Consider the following 19,759-nt stretch of genomic DNA (forward strand, 5'->3'; position numbering starts at 1 on the left):
CTTCAGCTTCCTCACTCCAAAGCGTGGAAGGAAAGCTTGAAGAATGTCACCACTTCCGCAACCACTTCAGGATACCTATCACCAACTCCCCACATTTGAGTTTGTCATTTCAATCACATCTGCTTCCCAGTCCATAACTGTTATGTTCTTCCAGCATAACAACATAAGAAACAAACATTAACAGATGATGCAGTAGCTGCTTTTAGTCTCTCTAAAGATACTACACGTTTTACTCCAAGAGATCTGAAGCACTATCTGCCATTTGAGTGGCAGTATATGTTTTTTCATCAAGTTTCCTTGACAAAGAGCGCTATTCTATTATACTTCATACTGCACTCCGAAATGATGACATAAAGCTTCAGAGGAACGTGAATGCCCGTGTTAGAGTATTTACAGCAGTGTTTGCACGTGAGTCACAGATGAGAAAGAATCCTGAAATAGAACACGTGCTCTGTAATACAGCAAGCACGGCTACAGGAGACAAACCCGAAACTTCTCTGAAAGGGGTTCTCATGTACCAGAAAGTTGAGAAATAGTTTTAGAAGTGTTTGGAAGTTTCCAAGCAAGAAAACAATATTACCCACAGCAAAAAGCAGAGATCACCATGCTGAATGAGAAAACGCCAGGGAAAGTCATGTTCACCATTTCTGGTGGCCACATTTCCCAATGCTTTTCAAGATGCCTCACTAGAAAAAACTTACTTGAAGAATACACATCAGTTTCACAGAAAAATACTTCAAGCTATCCATTATGTTAGCAAAGATCAGCTTCAGGACTGGTAAAACTGCACTGGGTAAGGGACCTAAAGCAAAAAGGCTGACCAAAAAGCTCTTTCTAGGGCTTTTGCGAAGTCAGCAAAACGTGGGCCCCCTACTAAGTGAGGAGGGTGTTCTGGTAATGGGGGATGCTGAGCAGGCGGAGATACTGGACACCTTCTTTGCTTTTGTCTTCAGTGGAAAAGCTCTCTGGAGGTTAGTGAGAGGGTCTGGGGAATGGAAGACTTCCCTTTCCTCAGGAAAGAGCTGATTAATCCTTGACTGAAGTGAAAGACTGTCACATTAAGTAGGGATTTTCCTTTTCATGTGAAAAGTCACAATACTTTCAGATGTTCAAATCAGTGTCCCAAGACAACTCCAAACAAATGTTTTCATTGAAAGCTAGTACACAAAAAGGTATAAATGTCTTCAGTTCTAAGTATTATTTATAATTCTCTACATTTATAAGTACTGGACGCATACCTTATCCCTTCTACAACATCAACCTTGTGATCAAATGAAAACCAAATTTCTTTCTGATTACCCACAAAAAAAGGAGCTGATGCCATTATAATGAAGATAACAACCAAATTTTGCTCTTTCAGTAAGAGGAAGCAAGAAAAGAAAATCAAATAACTGAACCAAGTGGATGCAAATTATATAAAGTAACATGAGAAAAATCACTTGCTAGCTAAGCCCTACAAATCAGTTCATGTCTCCAGCAAAATGACTGGAGCACAGCTTCAGTGTTTGTGAAATGATCAACAAATCAAGCTGCTCTATCTGTAAAATGCTTCTGTTTAAAAGACAAGACAACAAAGTAGGCACAACCATTTGTATAAGCAAACATAAATCTCAGCCTGAATATTCTAATACTGAAGGCGTGCATCTTGGTTTACCTTTCATATTGAATCTGAAAGTTATTTCAGTCTAAAAGTCAATCACTTGAGCATTACCAATAAAGAGAGAAACTTATTATACAGTTGTCATTAATAAACGCTGCCTGAATGATAATTTACTATAAAACAGTACAATCAATCAGAAGTACTTAATGAAAGCTGTGTGTAAGGAGTAAAACAGATAACTGCTTTGAACAAAGATCGACATGCAATGGAGAAATCCTACCATAAAATGTTCTAAAAAGTCAACACTTTAAAAGCATGTACAAAAGTTCAATTCAAAAATAAAATGCATGACAGTACTTCAGTTTAAAAAAAAAAAAAAAAAGTAATATATTTCTGTTGTACTTGGAATAAAAATGACTAGCTTCTAAGACAGATGTTTTTCCCATTGAATTCAATGGGAGTAAGGCAAAGCTTTATAAGGTATGTATGATTACATGTTTAGAGTTCCTACTTTAATATACCTGACTTCAACAGTTTCTCTCCTCTATCAATTTTTTCCCCAGAGTTTTCAGCCTAAAAGTTAGAAAGCTTAAAAGGACACAAGGAGAGAGAAGGTTGCCCAAACTCAGTGCTTGGCTTTCACACACACTGAAGGAATCTGCAAGCAGTACACCTCACTTCATCAGTTCAGCAAGAAAACAATGTGACTCTTCAGACTGCTCTTCATTTGACATTCAGAAGCACCAGCCTGACAATTAATAGATGCAATTGACACTGAACAACCAGGGAGACAAAGGAAAAAAAGCTTCTCTTTAAGCCAGTCATATAAATTAAGTAAAATTTTAAGAAGTTCAATGTAGGGTTTAATTTTAGAGACACAATTAGAAAATCATTTATACAGAAAAACCCTTCCGTGTCCACTTAATGAAGCTGATAATAACCAAGCCAAAACAAATACCTTAAAAATCAGGATATGAAATGCACGTTTCCTACCAAATAGCTGTTTTCTACAGACCTGTCATATTGCACTCAAGAAAATCAAGGATATTCTTCATTAAACGCCTTAATGCTTAAGTCATGGCAATCAGCAACGTCTATGTGGACGCTGACTGAAACTTAGAAGATGCTGGTTTCATCTTCAGCTCTGATCAGCAAAGCATTCCTCTGTCTCTCTCACCCTGTTAACCAGGATGGTTATACTGACCTTTATTACATATCTAAAAATCCACAGTTAAAAACTATTTTTACATGTAAATATAAGCAATAGCAATCATGAACCAAGCTTCAGTTATCAACTCATCACACGAAAGCAAGACTCTGACTGTTACTGGAATTAGCATACAAAACTCAGTTCTTCCAGTAATGTTATCTCCCCAATAGTTTTATCATTGTCACAACAGCTGCATTATACTACAGAGCACTCAAGAACCAATCTAATGTTGACCAACTTACAAGAACTCAGTATTTTTTTTTAACTGAAAATTTCCCTGTTAAACAAAGATACTTTTGACAAGCTTCAAGCTCAGACATTACCCCAAAAGCACCAGTAAGGCTACAGATTTCTCCTCCTCCTTTCTCCACACCTATACATCATTTTCCTTCCCCCAGCTGGTTTGCACAATGCCCTTACTCACTCAATATGTTTGATGCGCATATTCTTCTTTCATCTCATGCTACTTATAAATGAAGAAAAGGTGACAGAATTGATACAAAATCAAGCTACTTACCTACTACTGCCAGATTATGCTCAGAGCCACATGCGATCTGAAAAAGAAATATGAATGAAGAATTTAGAGATTCTGCTTACAGAAGACAACCACAATTACGACAGGAAATTAAAAATTAACCTGAAACAAACAACTACCGTTTGTAGGATGTAAAATCAAGGATGCAGTGCACTCAGTTTTAAAGGAAATCTCATTACACGCCCTGCTTGGGGGCTCAGGGACAGGTAACATGTTTGTTTTTCTAGTAAAAAAAACAAAACAAAACAAAAAACCAACAAACAAACAAAACAAAAAAAAAAACAACAAAAAAACCTTCATTTTCAAGACCAAGTCACATTTCAATCTTTGAGAGCTAAGCTGGACATAACTGTGCAGAAGCATCATATCCTTGACAACATCCATTGGAATCAACAAGGCTATTGGAGGGATGGCAGGAACACGGATTAAGCCTTAGTAAGATGGGAGGCATGCAGAGGCAGCTGGGAATCAAACGGGCAATGAAGAGCTCCATTTCTGTCATCCGCACTGTTTTCCAAACGATTCCTGTACAACTACACAGAGCACATAGGTTCATTGTGGTAAACAATGAAGACAACAATGAAATGTTGCAAAGACATCAGATGTTTAAGCTGCTTTAGCACACATCCTGCAGTACTGCTTGCAGAGCTTTCCCTCAGATCCATCACAAATGATGGCAACACAAACACATAGGGCAGCTGCTGCCCTGCTGCAGGGGTTCTCTCTCCCACCAGGTTCTTTTGCAGTGCCACTGCTGACACAGATGTCTGACATAACACTGACATCACCTTACACAAGGTTACCCTGCAAAGCACCCTCAAGCTTTTTCTTTAAATCTATATCCAGTTCATTGCCTTGCATGTAGCTGCCATTCACATGTTAGCAAGCTGGAGGGGAAAAAAAAAAAAAAAAAAGAGTATATTTGATTTCTTTAAAGTAAATTTGCAGTGATAAAATACAAAATAGAAGTATATATTAATTACAGAGTTCTTGTCATCTAAATTATATATTGTTTTACATGTGCATAACTTTATAGCTTGTACTACCAGTGAAACTACGGTGATCACCTTCATGTCTGAATAACATAAACCCATACAACTACCCATAGAAGTTCACCAAACTTGTACTCAGCTCCTTGTTCTTGAGCGCCAGCTGGAAAAAAAGCCAAAGCTGGCACACAGATCGGCTCAAGTGATCATGTAACAAATGAATGCTGCAGCCACTACTACACATCTTCACCACAGCTGTGATGCACCAGTCATTGCCAGCTTCGTGCAGCGTACAGGGAAGGTAAACCAGTCTCATTAGGCTGGAGGTGCTGAGCCAAGAAATCAAATCACTTGGGAAGACAGAGCTGTAAGTGTAACACAGGCCTGTGATGGCCCCATCTTCAGAAAAATCAAGAAAAGGCAGCAGAAAAAGCAGTGTCTTTTCAATCTTGAGCAGGGTAGCATAAAGCCATCCACCCTGCAATACTGAGGCAGGCAGAGCTCTAAGCCCAGGCTGGAAAATGCACCCCTCCTCACCACGTTCTGCAGCACTGCCCTCCCTGCTGCTCTCCTCTCCAGGCTGATGCCATGGAAACACAGATGATGGCTTCCCAGCAAAGAGCAAATCCCGCTCCTTCACCCAGAGCTGAAATGTGAGGATTCAGAAGCTGCTGCTAGTTAAGTAAACTATCAATTCTCACCGAGTTGCAAATAATCCCAGCTCAGCTAAACTCCTCAGGAAATTAGCTGAACGCAAGCACCAATCCACAATACTTTGGGACAAAAGAGGTGCTCAGGCTGGCTCTAGCTTACTGCCAGAGTCCTCTTCAGAAACACTGCATTTCAACCTGGAACCAGGCAGAACTGCAGGCTGCTGAAGGCAGTGCCCTGCTTCACCTCTGTACCCAGAGCTGGGGCTGTGGGGACCACATGCAGCAGCACCATGTCCCAGAAAGGAACTCGCTGCAATCCACAAAGAGCACCTCCACTTTGTGGCAGAACATCACCACCAGACAACACAGACTAGTGCCACAGAGACAACACAACCAAAGGACACTGCAGTCAGCTCTGGATAGCAGCACCCTCACCAGCAGCCACACTGCTCACTACGGCTGGCGTGCCTCTGGCTCCAGCCTCAGAGGGCATTCCATGGAGGTGAACCAAGGCTGCTGTTACTTACTGAGCAGTGCTACCTTGCAGATTTTTTTTATCATAATAATAGGCTTTAAAATGTGACACCTTTTCTTCATGACCACCCACAACAGTCAGCCAAGAACAATCTGCTGGTACAGATGCAGAGCAGCCAGAGAACAGCACTGCTGAGTTGATGTCTTATGCTTGTATCAGATGTAATAAGCTCTGCAGTCAGCACAGGTCACTAAGAGAAGCCTGGTATTTATTGCAGCAACAGTGATTTTCTGGCTACTTCTTTTCTGTCCCCACCCCCAGTGTGCTGCAGAGAAATTAAATTCCAGCAGACATCTGTGTGCTCCCAGCGGACAGATAAATACACTCAAGGATACTTACAAACACACCATTGCCTTCTAATTGGACTATACTTTTACATTCTGTTTTAATTGAAAAAATCACTAATCTTACAGCCAAATTGGAGAGACTGCTAGTGAGTGAAACATTCCAGCAGCCTAAGGAACATGGACAGCCCCTCAGCCTAGGAGCAACCCATACTGAGATCTCTCAATTTTTCTCTCCCCAGAGGAGAGAAGTTGTATGACGATATTGTGATCTCTGTATAAACCATCCCAAAGCAATTCACAAATGCCTGTGAGGCAGGCAAACAATGCTTGGGAGCCATCTCACCCAGAACCCTTCCTCATAATCCATGTCCCTTCAACTACACATAAACTGTGTGTTTCCTCCCCTGTGTTGTATGTTAGCAAGCTATTTTCTACCTAGCAATGGCTGTAGTTGAGATGCATCCATCCATACAGATTATCAAACATCGTGAGGAGCAACCAAGGGCCCTCTATTTTACTGTCTTAAAAAGTCAGACCTTCAGCTGCCTGAGTAGCAAGCGGAGACCTTGTAACAGTGGCCCCTAACCCTGGGCAAAACACCAGCATCTTTCTGTAGCCTTTTTTAAGTACTAGAGCAAAACAGAGTATTAAAGTCAAGGTTCAGACTGGCACTTTGAGCACAAGACTGTTGTGTTCTTCTGTTTGTTTGCCCAAAACTCTGACTGAGGAGCCACTGTGCCACCCTCATCAGGAAAGGATCAAGTTGGAAGTGCAGGCAAAGCTGCCTCAAGCTGCAGCCAAGGGGAAGGATCAGGACAGGGGCTAAAAGGAAGGGAAAGAGAGATGAGCTCCTAGAGGGGACTGAAGAGTGAAAAATACACAGGAATTAGCACCAGGATACATATCTCAAACAACAAAAGCATCTCAACACTGCTTTTGGTTCAGTGCCCTAACAGTGCAGGTTAATTCCTTACAGGGTAATTATTTCCTAGAATATTCAAAGATATGGAGGCCTCCATCACTTCTCCAAGGGAAGACCAAGACATATAAAGTCAGTTTCTAAGGCAGAATGAAGATACAGTGTTTAAGAAGCTGCATTCAGATTTTAGCCACTATCATTTCCAACTTGTAACTGCACAAAACTTGAGAGAAGGGAGCAGGGGAAGGAAACTATTAGGAGGGTGCACTGAAATACCTTTACCCAGGAGTGCTGTATAGGCCTTCAGCACGGCATCCCATGCCTTGTGATAAATTACACTGCAAAGAAATTGTCAGGTCCAGAAGGTGGCTAATTCTACTCCTCTTGAGATGATAAGTCCCAAGGGAAGGAGATGAGGTGACTGAGAGCCTGCAGCCCAACACTTACATAACACAGAGAGATCTTTCCCTCAACGCTGTTCTTCCATGCCCTTGATTAATGGATTGTAACAATAATTTGTACACTGCCTAGTTATATTGATATGCAGAATTCTACTGATGTGAAGAAAAAAAAAAAAAAAAAGAAAAAAAAGCTAATTAGCCAAACTGTCCTGCTTGCAATGATCCTTCACTAGGAACTCTCTGTTCCTCTTCTGGATCATTTGACTCCTGATTGATAAAAGCAGCTCTCTAACCTCCTCAAAATCCTTGGCGAGCACAAGACTAAGTGCAGTATAATGCAGCACATTAGCAGCAAACCAGTATGACCTCACCTAGAACAGCACACCAAACTTGCTCTTGGCTGTATTGGTTGAAAATATCCTACAGCTCAGTGTCTTAGAGCTCACTTGACATTTTCCATTCCTCTTATCATCTACTTAGGATTATTTTTGTTGTTGTTGTTTCATTATAATTACACTAAAATATATTTTATATATACTGTCCATTATTTATATGTTATAAAATCTCATAACAGCAAGAAAATTCTCTATTTAAATCATGCACAGAGGCACAAAAGAAAACTTCTTTCTCCCAGACAAATCTGACCTCCAGTTCTTCCACCTCAGGAGGATCAAGACATTAGCAGGTTGCTGTAAGCCTACAAAATAAAGATTTAAAACTCTTCAGAGCTGCTAGACCTATGGTTTATGTCTTCTCTGGCTGAAACTAACTCCAAACCTGCCTTCGCTTGTGCTCAAGACACAAAAAATGCAGCATTTCTATTGCTTCTCCAACCACTGTTTGTCTCACCTCAGTTTGGTCAATATCCTGCCCTTCCAAACATCTCATAGCCTCCAAAAAGCTTCCCTGATTCACTTGGTGCAGCCTGGACCTCATATGCTTGTAGGAGATTGAAATTTCAAGGTAAAAGAAAAAAAATAAGAAGAAGAAGAAGAAGAAAAAAAAAACGTTTCTTAGTTTTAGGTAGGAAGTTCCACATAAACCTATCATTACAGAGATCAAATAAAGGGAGTAAAACTAAAAGGAAGAAAGGAAAACTTCAATTGTTAAAACATTTCCACTGAATCTTCACATTACAACACCCCCCATGTGTACCCACAGGATCTACTTCTGAAGCAAGCATGCTCACACTGAGAAAATGATTTATGTACCACTTATTTAAATTGAGAAGGGATGGATTGAGACATGAAGGCAAAGCAAAACCCATGTCCACCACCAAAAAAAAAAAAAAAAATCACCATCAGATGACAGTAGGATAAAAAAGCCGCCGAGATCCCAGTAGGAATGCCCAGTGAGATTAGATTTGAGCACAATGGCAGAAATGTAGCCAAGAGAAGCGTGATAAAAATCTTTACAAGTCAGTAAGGTCAGCTGGCTCTTCTCCAACGTCTGAAGATTTTTTTTAATTAGCTCTTATATCTTTCTTCTAGCAATTCCCTACCATCCTTGGTGCTGGCACAGGCTGCCCAGAGAAACTGTGGATGCCCTACATGTGGGGGTATTCAAGGCCAGGCTTGATGAGAACCTGGGCAGCCTGAGCTGGTGGGTGGCAGGGAGTTGGAACTAGACTATCTTTAAGGTCCCTTCCAGCCTAACCCATCCTACGTTTCTATGACTGGGGCTCAGAAAGCATTATTACCATTCATCCCTGGAAAACCAGGCTGTCTCACCTCTACACCTCTCAGCCCCTCTAAGCTTCCTTATTTCCAATAAAATTTTCCCTTCATAGCAATCAAGACTGGAGCCACAAGTGAATTTTTGCTCATCCTTTCACTGCTTATAAAAGGAATCGAGTCGTGGTCAGTTAATCCCTCTTTGTTTCCCATAACATGACCCCATTCAGTCTTCATTATTTTGTGAAAATTAAAAATATCACTTCAGGCTGATAAAGGAATTGCCAAGCACATCACACCTGACTGTTATTGTGTACACATTCTCACACCTCTGTGCATTGCAAAACCCACAAGGCCAAGATCTTCACTAATGCAGATATCTCTATGCACATCCAAATAGAGCTAGTAGAATAGAGTCTTCAGCAGATGTACAGTTTTACCCAAGGGAACTACATCACCATTTTCCTCAGAATGATTTTTAGATTGTTTCATTCACACAATTGCTTCCTAGCTCCTTACAGTCCCAGTGCCCCTCTCTCGTAGCCTAAATGAAACACAAAGAACAGTTCCTTACAGCGCGTTTGATGCTTACTTTGAAGGTTACTAGTTTACCCATTATTGAGTTCACAAAGATCTCACAAAAGAAACAACAGAAGTTCTACTAAACAACTGCAGGCAAACACCATCCAAATCCATATCATTATACAACTTCCCATATGCTCAGAATACAAGGCACAATGGCAAGTACTGTTTGATGACAAAATATCTAATTTTACTTCAACAACTACTTCCAATGTGCTTTTGTGGATGCATGGCTGCAGTTGGAAGTTTTTGGAAACAATCACGACTCCACATTTTATGGTCCACCATTTTTAATCCATCCAGGGTATTTTCTGGAATATGTCGCTGAAGCTGCTGAGAATCACCAAGAAATCCAGTGCACAAATTGTGGGAACTCAGCTCCTCCCCAGCCATAGCAACACTCACTACTATTCTTCTACATTAAAAAAAATGCAGAGACTTTGGCACACACAGCCTGCAAACAGCAAGGAGCCCTGCAAGGAAAAAAAAAATAGCACTTTTCCTGAAGTTCATACCTTCAAATAATTCACTTTGAGTGTTTTATTTGGGTGTTCAGAACAGACAGACACAGTCCCTTAAAAGATCTCCTTACTGGAGATTAGTATTGCTATGGCTGGGGCCACACATCCAAAGCGAGCAGCTGCTTCCTGGCCAGCCCTGCCACAACACAAAGCCTGGAAAGAAGAGGCCCCACCAATGTGAGGTGAGGCTGAGTGGCTTTTGCCACCTTCCTTTTTCTGGTGTGTGTTTTTCCTCAAGCCTCCTTACAGTATTTGCTTCTCTTATATTATTTTCACATACGATATTCTTCCTTAAAAACTGAATCCTGAACACCAGGCAGCATTAAAGTGTTAACATGAGGATATTATCAACAAGAAGGAATGCTACTCTCATTTTAAAGCTTTTTTGCTTCTTCCAGCAGTAAGTCCAAATTTATTAAAGCACTGTCAACATCTTGGTTCTTCACCACACATTAGGATATGGGAGAAATTGTTAAATGGTTAAGGAAGCTCTCAAGCAGAACCAGACAGTCCTCCCATCTTGCTGCCTGTTCTACTGACCTCAGTGAGCACTACTGCTTGCACAAACTGCCTGTGCACAAACATACTCTCACCAAAGGAGATTAAAAAACTATTGAATCTCCAAAGCATCCAACATTCTTTGAAAGAAATGAGCAGGTTAGTAAGTACAGAACCACCACTGTGTAATGCCATTTGGAGTTTTCATCACTGGACCCAGCGCTTTTGGGAAATAAATTATCCAGTACATTATCCTATCCATCAGCTGTTCACGAATGCAAAACTTCACCTCACTTCCAGCACTACTTTTACTCTCTCTCACACACACCCACAGTTGCAAAGGTAATCAATTCCGTAGATAAAAAATAAATTTAAAACAAAGATCAGCACAATTAGATCTCCTCTTAAAATACAACAAAACAAACAAAGGGAAGAAGTTCTCCATATACCAACTAACTGATCACAGAGAGAATTTTCTTGGTTCATTTATTTTCCAGCAGAGCTACAGACATGAAGCTCCCACAAGGCTTTACTTTGTACTGACACATCAAGCCATGAATTTTGCTGACTGTCCGCTCCTTTACCTCTCCACACGAACGGTGCTGATGCCTTCAGGGTGTCACGTAACTCTGTCTACTTCTGACTATTGATTCTCTGTTTCTGCAGCTCTTTGTAGCAGTACTGTTCCCTGAAGCAAACTTACTGGAAATAAATCTAAAACTTGCTAAGACCACAAATCAAAGATGAATAGAAAACCTCTTGTAGATAAGTAAGTATACTGTTTAGAAAGACTCAAAGAGATGAGAGAGGAAATGAGGTGAGAAACAAAACAAACAAAGTCTGAAGTGATTCTACAGAGCCAATCAAAAGGCATTTTTATTAAGAAGTTGAATTGTCATTAAGCTTTCAAAGTTTCAACTTGAACATTTTTCCTAAGACTACAGCCAGAGCATGCTGTCAGAAAGTCTTATGTCAGCATGAGAAAAATAGGTGTACTAAAGTAAATAGTAAAGGAAAAAACAACCCACAGACTCATGCTGCTGCTTCAGCAGAGTAAGGTCAGAACACATCCTGGGCTGGAACATACGTTGCAGCTGGCCAGCATCAGTTAGGCTGAGGAGCCCACCAAAAGAACTCCCAGTTAATCACATTCAGGAGAGCTTCTCATCTGCCTCAGCTGGGTTGGTCTTCAAGACCACACATTCCCTCAACAGTTCATTTTGACTTAGCAGCTGGCAAACTGTAAGACATTTCCATTTACGCTGCCTCTTTCCCACATGATATCCACTGCTTTTTCCCCTCTTTCATTCTACTCTACCTTTGATGCACAATCCTTTCACTCAGGTACTAGCGCTTTGGTTTCAAATAACCTTTACTTCTCTTGCTTTACTAAAAGAGTGAAAGTAGCAGCCTGCTCAGCGCTTCAAAGTTTGCTAGATGATCCAAGTGCTCCAGGATCACAGTATGCTTAGAGAAGCTTCTCATCTCACAAGCTGAAGGATGCACTGGCTGGTCAGTTAGCTGGAAACTCTCAGGAGAATTACCTACTATCACTGTAAATTGATGTAAAAAAGCAACCCAGAAAGCAAGCAATTGAATTCATTTAGAGATGAAGATGATGGGGCTCTCTTTTCGTGTAGACCAACCACATTTCATGGTTTCATTTAGATACTATCAGTAAAAAAGGGATGAATGCTCTCAAAAAAGAAAACCCAAATGTCTTGGTTTAACAGCATTTGAAACACATATAAAGATCCCCAGTATTGCTGAAGGTCAAGTTGTTTACTCCTTGAAACAGAGGAAACTGGTATTTCAAAATCATGCCTTAAAATCGCAGCTAGGAGTAGCACAGATTACTGGCTGAAATAGTTCCAAAAAGATTCTTCTTAATTTCAGGAAGACTTAATTTCATTGCACTACAGTTGTATCTAGGATCCTAATTGGGACATGCCTGTTCTGTTTTCACGCTACAAGGACTAAATAGATTCTGCTAAGAAGGCTCCATAGAACTATGACAGACTCAATCACTGCTATTCCTACATGTAAGAATAAGCAGCAGTAGACATAGTTGCTTTTAACCAGTTTTGAACCATCCAAGAAAAGTAGTAGTTGCAACTTGGTAATAAAGAATGAACTGCTTACCCCTTTCTGAGGATCAGGGCTCACAGAATACTCCAAAGGAGTATACACCAAGACAAGAGATTTTGGAATGCAAGAAATGAGGGAATGAATGCATCATTACATACACAGCCATATTATAAAAAAATAAAAATAAAAATAAAAAAAATCAAATTTTTCATAACAAGAAAAAGTAAAGACAACTGATCTGCTTCTCCCACAGGTCACTAAAGGTCTTACTGAAATGATCACTAACTGAAAATCTACCATAATATCATGAGGACAACAAATGAAAGAAAGACGATTGGTTTTCTGGTGCTTCTAGAAGAGGCATGCTTTTTTATACTGGATATTTTGCTTTAGGTATTTCCTGCTGTTTAATAAATAAATATAAATAAAGTTTTAAGCACCCCCAGAACAACTTTCCATGAGTTTGAATGCCCACTATACACACAAACCCTCCTTTCTCCATCTTCATCTTATCACTCACTCATGCTCACCTTATAAGAACAGTCCATCATACCTATCCCTCCTTTAATATTTGTCAATAGAAATAAAGACAATCCTCACCTCCTGAGGCTAGGTGATGTTCTTTCCATATTTCAGCACAAGGCTTTTTCCAGTGTTTTCAACTTTTTTCTTTTACAGGTTACAAGCTCTTTTTTTCATGCTGCTCTTGCATTGTGCAAATCAATACAGGACATAACATGACAACAGCGAAGGCTATTTGCCAGCAAAAAATTTGCTTTTCTGTTCAGACTATCAAGAATAGAATCAACTCTTCTGGGCCACAGCATAATGCTATGAACTTGAACTCCTTGCTCCTATTACTGTGGTCTGCATTCTTGTCCTAGGATGCAGGGACACACATGCTGCAAAGTGGACCTTGTTAGTGTCTGCCCTCCTAAAGTAGGCAAAAAGTCCAGATTTTTCTTTTTATACTATTGACTCCACTAGATATACACATTTACACAGGTCAATTTACAGTGATATTTCTGGGATCTGTCACAGTCACTTTGTCATGGTTTTCTCATTTTTCAGCATTGCTATATGTTGTATTTCTATGAAATCCTGATCAAAATTTCATACTACCAAACTGCTTAGCCAAACACTGGTCAGAAATTTAAGTATTTGACACTGACACATTTATCAAACTTGCATCTCATAAAAAAAAACATGTATCCCATTAGTTTAACCAGATATATTTTCCATTGCCATGCACTTGCTGCAAGCAACTAAACTGTTATTCTTTAAACCCTTACTGATATCAGCCACGCCATTGTTTTGGCCAAAGAAAATATCAGGCTGGCAGTCCTATAGTTGTTTGTTCAACCTTTTCAAATATTAGCAGGACACTGTCTTTCAGTCAGTCTTCTGAAACTTCCCTGATGTTCTAGAAAAAAATGAATACCATCCTGAACAACTTAAGAGAGCACTTGGGCCAACTCCTAAAAAAAATCTGACATGGAAATGTTTCATTATTAATGATTTCAAAACTCTACCTCTAGAGGCTCAGGAAATAATGGTATGGGGAAAGGCACCTCATCACAGTATTATATGCCTGCCTGCTCCCCAAATGCAAAATATGAATCACTTGTAATGTAAAACTCATCTCATCAGGGTTTGATGTTTTGCCCATGGACACATTTAAGATGTTTTGTTAATGACAGTTGTGATTTACCTCAGCAGGTGGCTGAGCACCACACAGCTGTTCACTCACTCCATTCCCAACAGGATGGGAGAGAGAATCAGGGAAAAAATAGTAGAACTCATGGGTTGAGATAAAACTATTTACTAAGGTAGAGAAAAGGATAAAAGTTATGACTGTGTATGTGTATGTATGAATGTATATAGCAAGTGATGCACAAGCAATTGTACACTATCCCCCAGCCAAAGCCCACCTAGCCTTTCACTCAGCAGAAGAGAGTGAGCTGAACTCCCACCCCCTTCAAAACTCTTCCACTTTATGTTCTGTGGTAAGGAATATCTCTTCAGACAGTTTAAGTCAGCTGTCCTGATTCTGTTCCCTCTCAGCTCCTTGTATCCTTTGCTGAGAATGGCCTCAGCTCTGTACAACACTGCTTAGCAGCAACTATAAGCATCAGCATGTAATCAACATTATTTTCGCCTAGACCCAAAATATAATATTCTACCAGATACTGTGAAGAAAACACTCCCATCCCAGATGAAACTAAGACAACACTGTTCAGTCTTCCATAGCTGTCTTTGAGAGCAACCTCATCCAGAACAGAACAGCTCTTTTCCTGTCCCTGTTAGATGGGGCTGGCCATCCTACAGTGCTGTGGTTCACAACAGGCTACTGCTGGTGCCTCCCTTTCAGGGAGTGGAGAGGCCCTTCCTCCCCACAAAGATACAAGACCTCTTATTCTAATCATTTTAATGACTGAGGAACAGGTAGTGCAGTTTTTGATTAAAAAACAAAATGCCCCTTCTGCTCCTACAAGCCTACTCAGTTCTTCCTAAACAAACTGTAACCACACTGACATTCCAAGCATGCAACTTCTTCAATAAGTTTTTGTACTGAAACATTCTGTTGTACTATGGCCTAAAGGATAGTACTTCATTCTCTGATGTATACCTCAGACTACAAGCAAGAGGGCTAACATGAGCAAGGTAGGGAAGGCAGAGATGCTATCAATGACTTCCTGCATTATCTCATCTATCTTCCCACTGCTCAGCTCAGGTGTACAATCACCATGCTCCCACACGTACTTCCCACCAGGCTTCCATGTTCAGTTATGTCTTTACTTCAGTTTTCACAGGATTGCTCTGTAACAGCACACAGGAATCAGAGAGAAAAGACAACTTTGTATATTATGCTTTATGACTCATGTATGTACTCAAACAAAAAAATAACTATTGAAGACAAAAATGCTTTCTTTAACACATTCAGAAAGCTTCTGGGAAACGTGATCAGAAATGTCTTTACAAGACCTATTTTCCTTTTCAGTTCATAAAACATCACTTAAATAGTGTTTTTTAAATTTCAGCTTCATCTGATTCCACAGTCTATGCCACTAAAAAACTAAATTATAATAACTGAAGAATGGAGTTTTCATATTTTATCCAAGCAGCAGCACTTTTGCAACAGATGAGAAGTACTACAGGACGTTTTTCAGTCAGCAGCCCACCAGGTTTCACAACTAATTACAAAACACACCCACTTATCATGCATTTGTAATTTAAAATGGCACCTCACTTCAGGCGGAAGTCAAGAAGCAGCACTTCTCCCTGAATCAGAATCTTTCAGAAACCCAGTGAACTCATTCAACCTGAAGTGATGTGACACAGATAACAGGAATAACAATAATGAAATCTTTTTGTGGACATTCTGAGACCTGATAAAACTGAAATGTTAATGTATGACAGCTAAAATCTACCCTCTTCTCAGGTCATCAACTTGAAGAATGCTTTGCTCTCACAATGAAGGTCACAGCGTATGAAAGATTAAAAGCTATTCCTGAGAATGAGTTGAAGCATGTGTACTCATGCCTAGGCACATTGCTTACATTTTCAAACATGATGAGTGCCAGCTTGCCAACTGCCAAAGCTGTTGCTGTTTTGACTTTAGAGCTCTCTGGCCAACATACCTTTGGACACAGAGCAGAAGGTTGAAGGCAACTCCTCTTCAACCTCTACTGATCCTCACAGTCTTTAACGCTTACTCCTTTGCCCAGCCTCTCCAATACAAGCTGCTTTCCCATAACAGAGGTGGCACACACATGGCTGCCCTGCTACTACAATTTCAGGCAGCTATGGGAACTGAAATGTGTTGCTTCCAGTGACTCCAGACACACTCGGCCACTGTGGATAAAAGGAATAATGCCTGCTTTTTAAGCTGTTTCAGTATACTGGATGAGTATCTTCTGTAGCAGATTTCACCACAGAAATAGATGAAGCATTCAAAAGTACACCAATTCGCTTTACTATCTGGCCAAAAATGACTAAAGGGAGTTGTAAGCAACTTGCTTTTCCAAAATAGCACTGAAATCCTAAAGTAGTGACTGGGTAAGGAGGAGCTTGGTTAGTCACCGTGTGTTTAGAGCTACACAGTCTGAGAAATATTCAGATGAAATAGATGATCCTACTTCCAATGTTCCATTATTCACTAGCAGACTTTTTAACTGCAAGTTAATTCCTGTTAGATTTTAACACTTTGTTTTCTTTTCAAACCAGAGAGTTCTAACATCACACTATTACCAGCTTTGCATAAAGCATACATCTATTTTTGTGATAGTAAAGCTTTCCCCACCCCACCTACTATCTCCTCAAAAGAGCTTGCAACTCATTCCAGTTTCCGAAAAGAGCATTTCATAGAAGTATGCATGGGAGAAATAGCTCACTCTCCATATCAGAGAATCAAAACTTCCTAACTCAGCTGCTGAACATCACTCAATGCAGGAGCAGGAAAGCTCTCACCGCTCACTCCTTGCTGAATTCTTCATACTAATTGTGTGAGATGAAGCAAAGCATCTGCAAATATCATACAAACTAAATACTACACACTTTTTTTTTTCCTACTTTTAAATTTTCCATTCATTTCCCCTTTCAACTCTGCCTGTGCAAAACTCTCATGTTTTGTTTTCTTCTATTTTCCTATGTGCACATACCGAATTCTTATAAAAAGAACATCTTCCATTCTTTGTTACATTCTGCAGCCCACAAGAAAAACTACTAAGCTCAAGACCAAATAAAAACATGCTGCGTGTCTGTCCGTGTTTGAGTTCACTTAAGTGAAACTAAGGCAGTAAAATATTCTGGATGTTTGCTGCTTGATATTACACTGTATTCTGCAATGAGAAGGAAATCTCCTAAAGCTGAAAGAGATGCTCATGCAATGCATATACCCACCTTGGAAAAACCACCAGGTTTTTTAGAAACAATATATATGGAATTTTATGTTTTTTTTTTCCAATTCCTCATTAAAGACCAACAAACCTTTATGCAGAAGAAACCAGACTACAACTGCTAACTTACCCATACAGAGGAAAATATTTAGTATATCCTTAAGTTTACCATTATTAGGAAGATACTGAAGCCCATAATTAGAAGCTAAGTTTCTATTCTGGAGGTTCCTGAATACAGAGAACACTGCTAATTTTAACACAAACATAGATAAGAACAAGCACAGAAATACACTGTACCTTTAACAAGAATAAGTTCTGTCTACGACTAATTTGATGAGTGCACAAATTATACTTCAAATTATTTTTAAAGGAACAATTTTCTACATGCTTTTCCACGCAGGCTCCTCTTTGACTCAATGGGAGCTAAGAAACATCAAAGGCTAAATTGTTCATGAGACTGCCTGAAGGAAAAGGTTCTTTCAGGTCAGCACTGAAGGGTAATAACATTCACCTCAGCCTCAGCAATTAAGGAAATGGTTTCCCTCTCTACAGGCATCAGTCTCTCGAAAACTGAAGGAACAATGTATTCAACACAAGTATGAATGAAATGTTGACCACGTTAAAAAAATACCTAAAAATATACTCGGATAACAAAAGAGTTTTTTGAAGGGGAAAAAATGAGTAGCTAGGCAATGCATTACATTATTTCCATGGCTTCTGTTCAGATGCTGTCCAAGCACAGTTCATTGTTTGGCATGTCACTTGAATCCCCTCACTTCACCTTCACTCTCTCACTCAGATAACCTACAGATAAAAATGCAGAGCCTTATTCTAGCATTCAGAAATATTAGCCCAGTAGCTGGAAGCAAAACTGGGGCTTTCCTGATTCATAAAGAACTTGCGTAGTCCCTGTCAACCGGGGAAGGCAAAAGCTCCCATCAGACCAAGAGAGCTGGCACTTGAAGGTTCACTCACAAGGAAGACATATGGTGAGCTGTGACAAGAGGGCTCACTGACCTTCTGCACCTGCTTGTTCCCATAGGAAGGGGCTGCTAAGGGGGACAGGGAATGCTCAGTGACACTCATTTCAGCAGCCTGATACTTTTTACATAAACTGTGGGAAATTATTTTATGCTTCATTTTCACATTAAGGAATTGCTTTGCTGCTCAGGTCTCTTTAAAATGCACAGCATTGGTCCCCCTCAGCCATCTGCCACTAACACACAGCCAGCACAGAACACTGGCACATATTTCACATGTAGGTAAGGAAAGAAGAAGGTGTGGGGGGGAGGGGGGGGGATGGATACAGGTAAAACCTCAGACAGGGATTCTGCTTGATGAAAAACCCCAGCACCCTATCAAGTCACAGAACCAGCACCGTAGAGCAGGTGGCCACACAGCCATTTCACTGCCCTTATCAGCATGTTTGAACAATGCACCTGTGCTAATAAGTTCACTGATGACCAGTTTGCTAGACACCGTATGCCTTGGCTGCCCTCAAAGCCACCAAAATGGAGAAGGGAACTGGGTGGGCAATCCTTCCTGTCACTGCAGCATGACCCAGCCACTGGGCCCAGTGCAGCCAGGCAGTTTCCCTGGCAACAACATCGCTTTCTACCAAGGATCATCACTTAGCATGGTGAGCAGCGTTGGTCAGACAGCACATTGCATCCGCCTTGGGTGTGCCTGCAAGAAGTGAGGCATGGCCACAGCAAAGGATTAAGAAAAGCACCATACAAGTCTGCCAGGGCAGCGGGCACTCCAAACTCCCAATATATCACCTGCCAACAGCAGCAGCCTGCTGGTACATCAACCATCAACGCTGCCACCATTTCTCACCAAGTGATAGGGTTGTTTTCTTCACAATTGCTAGCTTTAAATAGCTACGGTATATTCATGCCAGGTTTCATCATAGAATCATTAAGGTTGGAAAGGCCACTGAGATCACCAAGTCCAACCTCTGGCCCATCCCCACCATGTCCACTGAGCCACATCCTCAGTGCCACATCTCTACAGTTTTTGAACACCCAGTGCCAGTGACACCAGACTTAGGCAGCCTGTTCCAATGCATCACCACTCTATCTAAGCAGAATTTTTCCCTTATATTCAACTTGAACCTCCCCGGCACAACTTGAGGCCATTACCTCTTGTCCTTCCTCTGCAAGAAGGGACTTAATTTCCCATACGCACTGTCACCTCAATAAATATCACAAATGATAAATTAAAAATAAAAGCAGAAAATATCTAAGCTGCTTATTTTTACACACACTTCAGCGAGGATCAAGTTTCAAACTGGCCTTTCCAGGTTTTTCAAAAATAACCTCCTGCCCAAGCAAAAGTCAAGTCCGAACCACTGAACAGTTGCTAACA

At 40.5% G+C, this 19,759-nt stretch overlaps 1 protein-coding gene across 2 annotated transcripts in view; it reads right to left on the reverse strand.

Annotated features, from left to right (window-relative positions):
• Nucleotides 1-19,759, reverse strand: part of TPH1 (tryptophan hydroxylase 1) — a 145,552-nt gene that overhangs the window by 50,265 nt on the left and 75,528 nt on the right. For both annotated transcript variants that reach the window (XM_015864176.2, XM_085548646.1), the window contains one exon: nt 3,328-3,364. In XM_015864176.2, the coding sequence (XP_015719662.1) occupies nt 3,328-3,364 (37 nt within the window). The remainder of the gene's footprint in view (nt 1-3,327; nt 3,365-19,759) is intronic.

The sequence above is a fragment of the Coturnix japonica genome, chromosome 5, assembly GCF_054131305.1.
Source record: "Coturnix japonica strain WE chromosome 5, WE-NBRP24, whole genome shotgun sequence".
NCBI lineage: Eukaryota > Metazoa > Chordata > Aves > Galliformes > Phasianidae > Coturnix > Coturnix japonica.